This window comes from Tursiops truncatus, chromosome 8 (genome assembly GCF_011762595.2).
Source record: "Tursiops truncatus isolate mTurTru1 chromosome 8, mTurTru1.mat.Y, whole genome shotgun sequence".
Lineage (NCBI taxonomy): Eukaryota > Metazoa > Chordata > Mammalia > Artiodactyla > Delphinidae > Tursiops > Tursiops truncatus.
In genome coordinates, this window is record NC_047041.1 from 60,280,245 (window position 1) to 60,293,545 (window position 13,301).

Sequence of the window (13,301 nt, forward strand, 5' to 3'; positions counted from 1 at the left end):
ATTTTGTGAGGAGGAAGGCAGATTGTAGTGCATACAGGAGTGAATGGAAGGTGAAGAAGTGGAAATCACGTTTTGTTATTCTTTCATGAAGCTTGGCTTGAAAGGGAAAGAGAGAGATTAGGACAGCAGATTGAAAGAATAGTGGTGTCTGAGTAGGACTCCAAAAAATGGAGAGATGTTTATAGTCTTTAAGACGGTGCTTGAGAAGTAAGTGCTCAATAAATATTTGTAGAGTGAATGAATAAATATAGGCTAACAGTCAAAGAAGAAGAGATTGAAAATACATCATGAAGGGAACTTCCCTGGCGGTCCAGTGGTTAAGACTTCACCTTCCAATGCAGGGGCTGCGGATTCAATCCCTGGTTGGGGAGTTAAGATCCCACATGCCTCAGGGCCAAAAAACCAAAGCATAAAACAGAAGCAATATTGTAACAAATTCAATAAAGACTTTAAAAAAAATGGTCCACATCAAAAAAAAATCTTAAAAAAAGAAAAAATACATCATGAAGGCGGGATCAGTGATCCTGAGCACAAATGGACGAGTTAGCCTTGCAGAGAAGAAAGTCACTCCTTCCTCGCAAATTAGGAGACAAGATTAGGATGGAAATATGTACAGATAAATGTGTGGAAAGGCAGCTGAACTTGAGGGAGTTATTTCATGGCTGAGAGCCTCAGTTTCCCCTGGGCAGAGATGGAGGCAGAGAAGGTGACTGGGAGCTCAGCAGGGCTGGGCATAGGTTGAGGGGGTGGGTAGGTTGAGGCCTGGAATAGCAGCTGAGGAGACTGCAAGGGGTAGCTCCCTTAGGACTTGTACTAAGACATCGAGCAGAGTGAGCCCACAGATGAGACTGGACACCAGGAATCTATAGAGGAGCTGATGACATTCCTTTGTTCTGAGATCTTTTGAACCTACTTAGATCATGTAGCACTTTAATTATTGAGGAAATGAATCTTTAATAGCAGTTACACCATTAAGGTCCTGATCTGACGTCAAAATCATAAACCCTACCGTTGATGTGAACTTTAGAATAGGATTGCACTGTATCCCTGGGGTAACTTGTTCTGTTGATCTAGATTTGGGTCAATTAATGACACAAAAATACTTTGATTAATTTTTCAGAGTTTTATTTTTGTGCTCTAACCAAAATTATTAGTCCAGGTAATTGACTTTTGGCTTCTTGAATAATTAATTTTAATACCAATTTTATCGACTGGTATGGTAGAAGTGTAGGAAGATTGTTGGTACTGGTGCAGGCTTGAGTGGGCTGAAGGATGCATCATCGGATCCCGGCTGGGAAGAGATGGATGTGAAGCTGGAAGTTGGGTGATGATAGAGGAAGAGTAAGAAAGAATCACAAGCATGGAGATCACGCAGGGTTGGAAAGCAGGTATAACGGGGGCAAAGATAGGAGATCAAGAATGTTAGGAAGGCTGCCAGAGGGAAGAAATCCAGGACCGTGCGCTTGCAAGGTGATGAGTTGGGACAGCCAAGTATTCCCATTACTTTTACTCAGTATTATGTAATACTGACGTCATAGTAATCACAATCAATCCAGAATGATTATTCACTTATCAGAAAGGGAGAGGTTATTCACACACAGGTGTACGAATATAGTTGCCTGACTGTATCTCCTCATGGGCTGTATTTGCTCAGTATGTGAACCTTCGGGTGTAGATGGTCGACAGGCTCTGACAAGGTCACATCAGGTCCTCTCAGGCACCTGATCTAGCTCCTTCATCCACTGGCTGACAGTGCCCACCTGACCGCTTTGCTCTGCCTCTTCTGTCCTGATTTTTTATCATACAGGTCTCAGCTTGACTCGGAGGTTCCTGGGGAGGAGATCTTCCAAGAAAGAAGCACTGGCTTCTTACCGCAGACTTCCCTCCTGGGTAGCCAGATAATGACCGTAATGAAGACAGAGAGATACCTGAAGAAGATCCACTTCCTCTATCTCAACGTGGCTCCCAGCAGCGACTTTCGGTGAGAGCGCCCGCCTAGACCCCTGTCCTACTCCTCCCGCCCCCGGACTTCCTCCCGTGCTGCCTCCCCACCCCCCTCCTCCTCTCTAGACCCGCTCCTCTCCTATCTTTCTCCTCTTCCCTCTCATTTCTCCTCTGTCTCCTGGTTTCCCTCTGTCTTCCCTTCTCCTCAGCTTCCTCTCCACTCTTTTTTTTTTTTCCGGTACGCGGGCCTCTCACTGTTGTGGTCTCTCCCGTTGCGGAGCACAGGCTCCGGACGCACAGGCTCAGCGGCCATGGCTCACGGGCCCAGCCGCTCCGCGGCACGTGGGATCCTCCCGGACCGGGGCACGAACCCGTGTCCCCTGCATCGGCAGGCGGACTCTCAACCACTGCGCCACCAGGGAAGCCCTCTCATAGCTTTTTGTCTTAGTCATTCTTTTCTACTTTTTTCTCTGTCTTCTTTGTTCTGTCCTAGAGTGATAGAAACATTTGGTCATTGCCTCAGAAGGGAATTTAATGGTGATCTCTTCTAACTCCAATGCAAGAATCTTGGTGTTTGTTTAAATCTTTACACTCTCAGGGAAGCTTTGTGTTTTGCAAGGCATCCTGTTCCTTAGACTACTTTCTTTTTACTTCTACATTTTCGTCCTAATTTTATCTCTGTGCGATAAAAACAAGTCTCAATCCACATGACTTGAGAGGCATTCATTCACTTTCTTCCATTAGATCCAAATCTTAGTATTTTTAAATGCTTTATTCAAGTCTCTTCTCTTCCCAGAAATAACAATAACAATTACCATTAATCAAGCTTTTCTATATCCATGTGTCATTTAATCCCCACCTACCAGATAGGTGCCATTATTATTTCCATATATGAGATGAATAGACTGATGCATAGAGAGGTTCAGTAACTGGTCCAAGACCACATAGTAAGTGATGGAAAAAGGACTTAAACCTAGGACTGTCTCACTGGTAAGCAGTATCTGATACCCACTCCCAGGGAGCCTTATTTCCTGCATACACTGACCTCTTCCTCCTGAACGTAGGTAGCGCTAGTGAGCTGTACCATCCATTGATTTACTGATCAGTTCATTTAACGAAAGTTCACTGAGAGCATTGTGCCAGTTATTAAGCAATGGTCTCTTGGCTCTAGTTCTGCTCTCCTCTCCCTGCTTTGTAATACTGGGGCTGGGACTGCAAACTTCATTTCTCCTTTTTCAGCCAGCTTCCTGTTAGGTTCGATTAATAGGGGGTGCTAGAAGGAGACTGGACAGCAGGATGAGAGGAGAAGGGACTCTGTCCTTCCTTTGCTTGTTCTTCATGTCTTTCACTCTGGCAGCAGCTGCCAGTTTCTGAATCAGCCTCCTCTGATCCTGAGAGGGACCAACGCCAGCTGGGTAGCATCTTCCCATCAGAGTTCTGAGTCACCGCTCTGCAAGGCACCCCCCCCCCCCACACACACCCCTGCAAACTCCTTATATACTAGTAACAGCCAGGCAGCATCTCCTTCTTAGAGAAACCTCTTCCTTTTGCTCCTCTAGTTCTAGGGCTGGCGTCCATTTCCTGCAGTTATTGTCTCTGCGCTTAATATTCCCTTTTTGCTTTTTAGGTGTCCTATGACACTTTTTCTAAAACACATTTTCTCTGTTAAATTCACTTTGTTGAAATTCCTAATGCAATTTCTGTTTTCCTGACCAGACTCTGATATTACGAGTGGTCCCAGGAAACAATCCTCAAATATGGGATTTTGATATTATTTTGGTAATGTCCTTGGCCTTGGACAGTACCGGCCTCCTTCTTAATGGGAAATAGTATACTAGTAATCCATGACCTATAGTGGCATCACAATTAATTAGTCACTGTGGTTGGAAGTGATAACCTACCTACTGACACCTAGCGGCTGCTACACTTGACTGTCCGGCAGTAGTGATAGTAATGGTAGCAATGTTGGATGAGATGCCTATTGACCATGGTGGAGAGCCTACAGAAAGAAAATTACAAGCTTAGGGCTTTCAACTATCAACTCAGTCATAGTCAGAGAAGCAGCACAATCAAAGACAATTAGGCACAGAGAGAGACAAGAAACCATGAGCAAGCGAACTAAAAAGGCAGTGGATAATCACAGCGCCAACATCTGTCAAAGAAGGGACCCAATGAAGTGAGTTTCACACTTGGTTCTGCTTTTCGCCAGAGATTCCAGTAGAGGCAATGGTGTGTCAGTTTTACTATATGCTCCTGAAAGATGGAGAAGAGGAGATGAGCTTTCAACAGACTCGGAAGGCTAAACAGCAGAAGTTGCAGCTGGGGGCCCACACCAAGGAGGGAGGTGTTTTCTGGTTCAACCTGTGTTGTAACCAGGGTCCCAACTGGAAGCCCAGGGGATTGATTTGTGGGTTATCTGATGATTTTCATATTTTATCCAGATACTTTGCCCAGTTTTTCTAGTTGTTCTCAAGTGGGAGTGTTGGTCCAAATTTCAAGTGCACCATCAGTAAAAGTGGAAACTGGCATTTTTTGTTTCACTTTATTTATTTGCCATGTAACAGGTTTTCTTTCAAAGTATTTGCATTTATCGAAATTTTCTTGGTACTTCCCTGGTGGCGCAGTGGTTAAGAATCCTCCTGCCAATGCAGGGGACATGTGTTCGATACGTGGTCCGGGAATATCCCGCATGCCGCGGAGCGACTAAGCCCGTGTGCCACAACTACTGAGCCTGCGCTCTAGAGCCCGCAAGCCACAACTACTGAGCCCTCATGCCACAACTACTGAAGCCTGCGCACCTAGAGCCCATGCTCCACAGCAAGAGAAGCCACTGCAATGAGAAGCCCATGCACCACAACGAAGAGTAGCCTACACTCACTGCAAGTAGAGAAAGCCCGTGTGCAGCAACAAAGACCCAACACAGCCAAACATAAATAAATAAAATAAATAAATTTATAAAAAATGTTTTTTTCTTTTATTTGTCCTAGTTTGTTTTTTTTTTTTTTTTTTTTTGTCATACCACATGGCTTGTGGGATCTCAGTTCCCTGACCAGGGATTGAACCTGGGCCACAGCAGTGAAAGCCCGGAATCCTAACCACTAGGCCACCAGGGAACTCCCTGTCCTAGATTTTGATTTATACTTAGGGGAGAACATATTCCCTCACTTCCTTAGAGTCTTTGCTCAGCTATCCCTGACTCTTGGCCCTGTGCAGGAAGAGTAGCCTCCATTAAGAAGGCCACAGGGGAAGGAGTGTTCCCTTGGGAAGTCAGGCTTCAGTTAGGGTAGGTAGCTACCCTGTGAGATGCCAACTGACCCAGTGGTTAAGAGAGGGGGCTTGAGTCATGTAGATTTGTTTTTTTTGTTTGTTTGTTTGTTTTTTTGTGATACGCGGGCCTCTCACTGTTGTGGCCTCTCCCGTTGTGGAGCACAGGCTCCGGACGCACAGGCTCAGCGGCCATGGCTCACGGGCCCAGCTGCTCCACGGCATGTGGGATCTTCCCGGACCGGGGCACGAACCCGTGTCCCCTGCATCGGCAGGCAGACTCTCCACCACTGCACCACCAGGGAAGCCCCAAAAATAAATATTTTTAAAAATGAATAAATGCTTTATTAAATGTGCCCAAACATAGCATTATGGCAACTAGTTTTCTGCAACTACTATATAGTTACATATAAATTGTATTTAATGTGGGATGTAGGTGCATTTTCTTGAAATAAGACAACTTAGTAGGATGTTAAGATGGCTCTGGAGGTACTTGTCTGGTTCACTAGGTGGCAGTTTTCCTCTTTATTGGCCTGTGTCTAGTCTTCTAGTTACTCTTGCTTTTCCCCATTCTCAGTTACTCCAAACAGCATTCCCTGATTATCTCTGCATGTTATTTCAGCATCTAGGGATATACATATTTTATCATTTCTAAGATGCACATTTTTTTTCACATTTCAACATCTCTGAAATTGTGATGCAGCTTACAAATTGGTGGCATATCATATTGGTGGCATTTTTTTAATTTTAGCATTTCATAAGAAAATGTTGCAACTAGGGACTTCCCTGGTGGGCCAGTGGGTGGGACTCCTCGCTCCCAATGCAGGGGGCGCGGGTTCAGTCCCTGGTTGGGGAACTAGATCCCGCATGCATGCTGCAACTAGGACCTGGCATGGCCTAAATAAATAAACAAACAAGTAAATAATTTTAAAAATGCTGCAAGCTTACAATTGATGGCATCTTAGATTTGATGGGATGTTAGCTCTCTGGGTCTGGAGATAGGAACTTCTTGGGACTGGCTAGGGGTCTTTTTCTTTCTTCCCACCTATTTTTGGCTTCTGTTCCTTCTGAATATTCCATCTTTCTGGTTTGAAGATCATTCTGCTCTCTTTCCCCTCTTCCCACTTTCTTCCGCCTTCTTTCCTGCCTCCTTATTTCCCCCTTCCTGTCCTTCTTTTGTCCCTCCCTGGAGTCTGCACAAGTTTGCAAGGCTCTGATCTGTGCCCTTTCTTAAAGACCTTACAGCCTGATGGTGGTACCACCCAACAAGGTGAATTCTGAGCACTACATCTTCTCTCCCTTTGGGGTCCTGCACGTACATCCTGTGGAGGGCAGTGAGGCAATGACGCTGGGTACCTGGCACCACCACTCTGTCCTCTGGCAACAGCTCCAGTTCATTCCATTCTTCAAGTATTTCCTCTTACGCAAGGCCTTGGCCTGGTAGGTGATGACGGGTATGGGATTTGGGAAGAAGTGTCATAAAGAGCAACAGCCACTGTCACTGCCCTCTGATCTGTAGCTGGAAGAAGGGTGTGAAGTTTCAGAGGCTGCACCGGCACCGGACTTTCCTAGAGAAGCATCTGCTCTTTGCCGTGCCCCACTTTGGAGTTGGGCTACTCCATATTAGCAGGTGAGGTCTTCAAAACACAACTTCAATGAACTTTAAAAAATTATTTTACAAGAAGTAACAACACGTTCATCGTAGAAGATTTGGAAAATACAAAAAAAAAGCACAAAGGAAGAAAATCTTCAGTCTCACCATCTACAAATAACCATGACAAACATTTTGTTGCATATCCTTGTAGTCTTTTTTCCATCACATATACCAATGTGATCATACTTTACATATTGTTAAGTAACCAGTTTTTTCCTCTGAATAATATATTCTAAACATAGCTCTATGTATTAATTAGTTTCTACATCAACTTGCCCCAGATCATACAATTATTAAATATCAAATTTGAGGATGATAATGCAGGTGTTTGAAACTCTGCTCTTACTATGGTATTAATTGGATTCTTTTTTTTTTAAGAAAAGCTTAGTTACTCCTATTTTCAGTACTTTCTTGCTTTCTCTGCACAACTCTTCAACCACTCCAGTTATGTTCTGTGATAGGAGTTGCAAGCTCAGATGCCTACAGGTCCCAAGGAGGAGCTATGGAAGAAATGCAGTGGGTTCGATTCAAGACTTTAGGGAGTGTGGGACTGCAGTCAGTCTGGAGATTGCACCGAAAGAGAACAGTCACTACTCAGTTCCAACTGACTGTTGCCGTGGGGAACATGGGTCCAGTGTGTCAGCCACATTATTTTTTCAGGATGACCTGGGAATCCACATTTTGTTGTCAAATCTCTTAATTTTACCTGGTTAGTGAAAATTTTTATTAAAACACTGTGCTGGCCAACTCTTAGTGGTACATATACAAACCTTTTCAGTCTGAACTCGGCCCATGGGCTACCAGTTTGCAACCTCTGCTCTAGGTATCCTCCAGTCTAGCTTAATCATCATGGCATAATTGGGCGGCACAGATCTGAATTTAAGTCCTGAACACTAGCAAGGGACTTTACTCTTTGAGCCCCAGTTTCCTGATCTGAAAACAAGAGAGGAAGATTTCTGCTACTCACAGCTGTAGTGAGAATTAAATGAGATTGTGAATATAAAGTACCATGTTCAGTGCCCCAAGAGGTACTGAATAAATTACACCCATTGTGATCATCCTCTGCTTATTAGGGGGGTCCTTCATTTTTTCCAGGATATTTAGAGATGTAGATTTTTCAGGGTGGTTGTTTGGGGAATGAATAAGAGAAGTGGGGTTTCGTCAGGGATGAAACTTCCCCATAGGGAAGTTGAAGGTTCCTCACCTTTGATTCTAAAACCTACCTGTCCTATATACACCACCAAATGTAAAATAGATAGATAGTAGGAAGCAGCCACATAGCACAGGGAGATCAGCTCGGTGCTTTGTGACCACCTAGAGGGGTGGGATAGGGAGGGTGGGAGGGAGACGCAAGAGGGAGGAGATATGGGGATATATGTATACATATAGCTGATTCACTTTGTTGTACAGCAGAAACTAACACAACATTGTAAAGCAATTATACTCCAATAAAGATGTTAAAAAATAGTAAAAAAATAAAGAAAGAAAGAAAAAATAAAATAAAACCTACCTGTCCATCTAGACTGTTAGGGCCCTTGGCTTCCCCTATTCCATGGAAGAAGCCTCTGCAGTCTCTCCTTCTAAGTCACACCTTGGGATCTCTTTGACCCTCTTTCCTGGCAGAAAGGTAACTCAGTGTAAACATTTACAATAGATAACTAATAAGAACCTGCTGCATAAAAAAATAAATAAAATCCAAAAATTAAAAAAAAATTAAATACATAAAACAAAAAAACAAAAACATTTGCACATACCCCAAGCCTTTCCCAAAGAGTTCCCCAGCCAGCAACTTCCTGGGCTTAAACTCTTCCAAAGAACCCTCAAGAGGAGGCTATCACTGTTGGTCCCTGGGAATATTATAACCTCTCTAAACCTTTGCTCATTCTGATGTGAGCTGGGCTAGGAAGAAGTCAAAGGTGTCCAAGGTAAGAGGGCAGAGTCGCTGGCTCTGAGCAGTTTAGTCCTTGATTCCAGGCTTCTGCAGGAGCTGCACTCTGTGTCCTGGCTCCCCCGTGAAGCAGATCAGTGCTACGAGTTGCTGGACCTACGGCGGGCTCTAGCCAAGGAAAACCACAAAGCTCTGCGGCTGCTCCATCGCTGCATGCATCTCTGCACATCCATCCTTCATCTGGTAAGAGGCTCCGATTTATTGGGAGCTTTTTCTCCAAGCTGAACTCGCCAGTGTTTCAGCCTTCTCTTGGCTTAAGCTTGCCTGTGTGTTCTGGACTCTGCAGTTGGCTCAGAGCCATTGTCCTGTCCAGCAACAGCAGTCTCTGCTCTAGGTGGATGGATTAATAACAGGTAGGCAGAGACTTGGACTCAACCTTTTCCTAAAGCCTTGAGCAGAGAGGAAAAGGAACATAACAACATCTTTTTTTCAGTTGTTTGTGCCAGGAGTGTTAGAGAATTTGAGAGTTGGAATCCTCATCTTTCATGCTGCTAGGCTCATGTCTGAGCATATCTTGAACCTTTGACAGGACACTGTGGCTGGTAGAAGCATCCAGTCATGGAGTCCTTCCTTCGTGTGCCTACTTTGTATCTGTGATACATGCCACCTAAATACAGTTTATTGAAATTTTTGCATATGTATACACCCATGTAACTACCAGCAGGTCAAGATATAGAGCATTTATAGCACCTCAGCAAGCTCCCCGGTACCTCTCTCATCAGTGCCTCCACAAAGGTAACCACTGCTCTGACCTCTGTCACCATAGATTAATTTTGTCCGATTTGGAATTTCATGTAAATGGAATCAGACAGCATGTTCTCTTTTTCGTCTGGCTTTTTTCCACTCCACATTATGTTAGTGAGATTTATCCATAACATCGCAGGTAGTAGTGGCTCACTCTTTTGTATTGCTATGTAGTGTTTTACTATAAAAATGTACCACAGTTTACTTGTTAACTCTCCTGTTGATGGACACTTATGTTGGTTCCAGTTTTTTACTATTGTGAATAACTGTTATGAACATTTTTGTATGTCTTTTTTTTTTTTTTAAGATGTTGGGGGTAGGAGTTTATCAGTTAATTTATTTATTTTTGCTGTGTTGCGTCTTTCGTTTCTGTGCGAGGGCTTTCTCTAGTTGTGGCAAGCGGGGGCCCCTCTTCATTGCGGTGCGCGGGCCTCTCACTATGGCGGCCTCTCTTGTGGCGGAGCACAGGCTCCAGACGCGCAGGCTCAGTAGTTGTGGCTCACGGGCCTAGTTGCTCCGCGGCATGTGGGATCCTCCCAGACCAGGGCTCGAACCCATGTCCCCTGCATGTCCCTCTTTAATTACTCTCAACAAGGTTTTGTAGGTTTCCTTTAGAGGTCCCGAAAATATTTCATTAGATTTATTACTAGATATTTGATATTTTTTGTTGCTATTATAAAAGGTGTTTTAAAGCATTACTGTTTTCTAATAGTTGCTATACCATACACAAAAATTAATTCATGGTGGGGCTTCCCTGGTGGCGCAGTGGTTAAGGATACGCCTGCCAATGCAGGGGACACGGGTTTGATCCCTGATCCAGGAAGATCCCACATGCCACAGAGCAAGTAAGCCCGTGTGCCACAACTACCGAGCCTGCGCTCTAGAGCCCGCAAGCCACAACTACTGAAGGCCGCGCGTGTAGAGCCCGAGCTCCACAACAAGAGAAGCCTGTGCACCACAAGGAAGAGTAGCCCCCGCTCACTGCAACTAGAGAAAGCCCGTGTGTAGCAACAAAGACCGAATGCAACCAAAAAAAAAGAAAAAAATTAATTCATGGTGGATAAAAGACATTAAGTATGAAAAGAAAATCCGAAAAGCTTTCAGAAGATATTATGGGATAATATTTTTATCATCTCAGGGTTTCTTAAAATATAAAAATTATAAACCATAAAATAATACATTGTCTATATTAAAATTAATTTTTAAAAAAATCACCATAAAAAGAGTGAAAGGACAAGCAAATGCAACAGTTACCTCTTTCTGTGCCGCTATGTGGAGTGAATGGAACCTGTCCCTGTTGGCAGTCACCCCAAAGGCGGGGGGGGGGGCAGTGAGGGAAGATGAGTAATCAACACAGCTGGCAACTGGATTGTTACAGAACCAAGCTTGTAATCTGTGCTAAATAAAAACATGCTGCTGCCCGTCAAAATGTAGCATTACTGAACAACTCAAATAGATTAGAAACAAATAAATAATGATATTAAATGAGAATGTTTGGTAGACACTCTTACCAATTTTTAAGGAAGTTTCCTTCAATTCCTCGTTTGTTAAGAGGGTTTTTTTCATGAATGGGTGTTGAATTTTGTCCAATGATTTTTTTTTCTACTTTTATTTAGATGATCATGGGATTTTTCTCCTTTAGTCTGTTAATATGGTGAATTCTCAGTGTTAGACCACCTTTGCATTACTGGGATAAACCCATTTCCTTCCTTCCTCCCTTCTTTCCTTCCTTGTGTAACTTTTAATTTTGATATAATTTCAAACTTATTAGGAGAGTTGCAAGGATAGTGTGATAAATTCTCATATACCTTTCACCCAGATGGTTATTTTTGTCCCTTTTATGTTATCCTTTATGCTCTTTTTCTTTCTCTATGTGTATATACATTATTTTGCTGAACCATCTGAGAGTGAGTTGCAGACATCAAGTCCATGTACCCCTAAATATGCCAGTGTGTTTATTGTAAGAACATTTTCTTCCATAACTACAGTACAATTATAAAAAATTAGGAATTTCACTTTGATATGTTCTACTATCTAACCCACAACGCTTATTAAAAATTTGCCAATTATTTCAATAATGTCCTTTTTAACTATGTTTTCTTCCCTGCTTTATGATCCAATCCAGAATCATACATCACATTTAATGGTCACTGAGAGATATACATTAAAAATCCCCTCCTATGGGCTCCCCTGGTGGCGCAGTGGTTGAGAGTCCGCCTGCCGATGCAGGGGACACGGGTTCGTGCCCCGGTCCAGGAAGATCCCACATGCCGTGGAGCGGCTGGGCCCGTGAGCCATGGCTGCTGAGCCTGCGTGTCCAGAGCCTATGCTCTGCAACGGGAGAGGCCACAACAGTGAGAGGCCCGCGTACGGCAAAGAAAAAAAAAAAAACCCCTCCTATGACTATAGATTTATTAATGTCTCCTTGATGTTCTTTAGGTTTGCAACATGTACTTCAAAATCATGTTGTTATGTGCATAAAGGTTCATAACTTTATTGATATGAAAATGTCTTCACTCTTATTACTACTTTTCTACTAGAGTTCTCTTTTGTCTGATATTAACAGCATCAAGCATTTGCTTGAACTATCTTCTTCTATCCCTTTGTTTTCAACCTCCCTTTGTTACTTTGTTTTATATATATCTCTTAGAAAGAGCTGGGAAACGTTTTGTCTGAGGGTCTGTTACAGGCTTGGCTTTGTTTTTCCCATCTCATTTTGGAGTTTTCTATTTCCTATGCTTTCTATTTGAGTCTTCCTTGTGCTTTTTGTCCTTCATTGGGTTGTTTTACATTTTTGTTGCTATTGCTATCCTCTTCTGATTTGGATGTTATACATTTTATTCTTCTCGTGATTGCCCAGGAACTACTCAGTGTCTACTCATCTTTCTTAGTTTCAGAATCTTGATTTTATTTCTTTTCTTAGACTCCTACCTGCAGAAAGGCTTGTAACTCAGTTCTGGGCAATGAAACTTAAGTGGAAGTCACTGGGAAAACTTTTAGAAAGAGGCAGATCCAACTGGAATGTCTTTGGGGACCTTTACTCCTGTCTTATTGCCTAACCCTTGGATGAAATTTCTGGTGCTGGGGAAGCCATCTCACCACGATGAGGGCGAAAGGCATATTGAGGATGGAAGAAGAGGAAGATAGAGGGAGCTTTGTTCTGACTGATATTACTGGGGCAATATGCCATCCATGGATTTCTTACTGCATTAAATAAACCTTTACTTGCTTAAGCCATACTTTTTCTGTTTTTCTCTTCCTTGCAGCTGAATGCCTATGTAAGACATTTATACACCTGCCTAACAGAGGTAGCTGTTCAATTTATATTTTTATAACAATGTTTCTTTCATGTCTTTTCCTAAAAACACCCACTCAGAGAGGCCTTCTCTAGTCACCCTATTTGAGATTGTGAAAGCTCCATTATTACGAGAACTCCTGATTCCTCTTCTTCTGCTCTGTTGTTTTTTTCACAGCACTTATAATTTTCACATACAATATAAATTTATTATTTATATGTTTACTGTATATTATTTATTTATTATGTTTCTTGTATTCCCCCCCCCAACAAGAGGGTAGGGATTTTTATCTGTTTCATTCACTAACATGTCTCTATTGCTTACTATAGTGTATGCCATGGAGTAGGTGCTCTGTGAATATTTGTTGACTGAATGAATGCCAGGTTGAGTTTGTGTCTATATCTTTCTTCTAAGCAGAATAAAACCTTAGCACTCTTCTAATTTCCTTTCT

The 13,301-nt window shown here is 42.9% G+C and overlaps 1 protein-coding gene across 1 annotated transcript in view; it reads left to right on the forward strand.

Moving 5' to 3' along the window:
• The window catches only part of DNHD1 (dynein heavy chain domain 1), a 68,609-nt gene that overhangs the window by 4,569 nt on the left and 50,739 nt on the right, over positions 1 to 13,301 (forward strand). Inside the window, 4 exon segments of the mRNA XM_073809435.1 lie at positions 1,808 to 1,981; positions 6,445 to 6,648; positions 6,728 to 6,838; positions 8,837 to 8,993. Of these exon segments, the coding sequence (XP_073665536.1) occupies positions 1,808 to 1,981; positions 6,445 to 6,648; positions 6,728 to 6,838; positions 8,837 to 8,993 (646 nt within the window).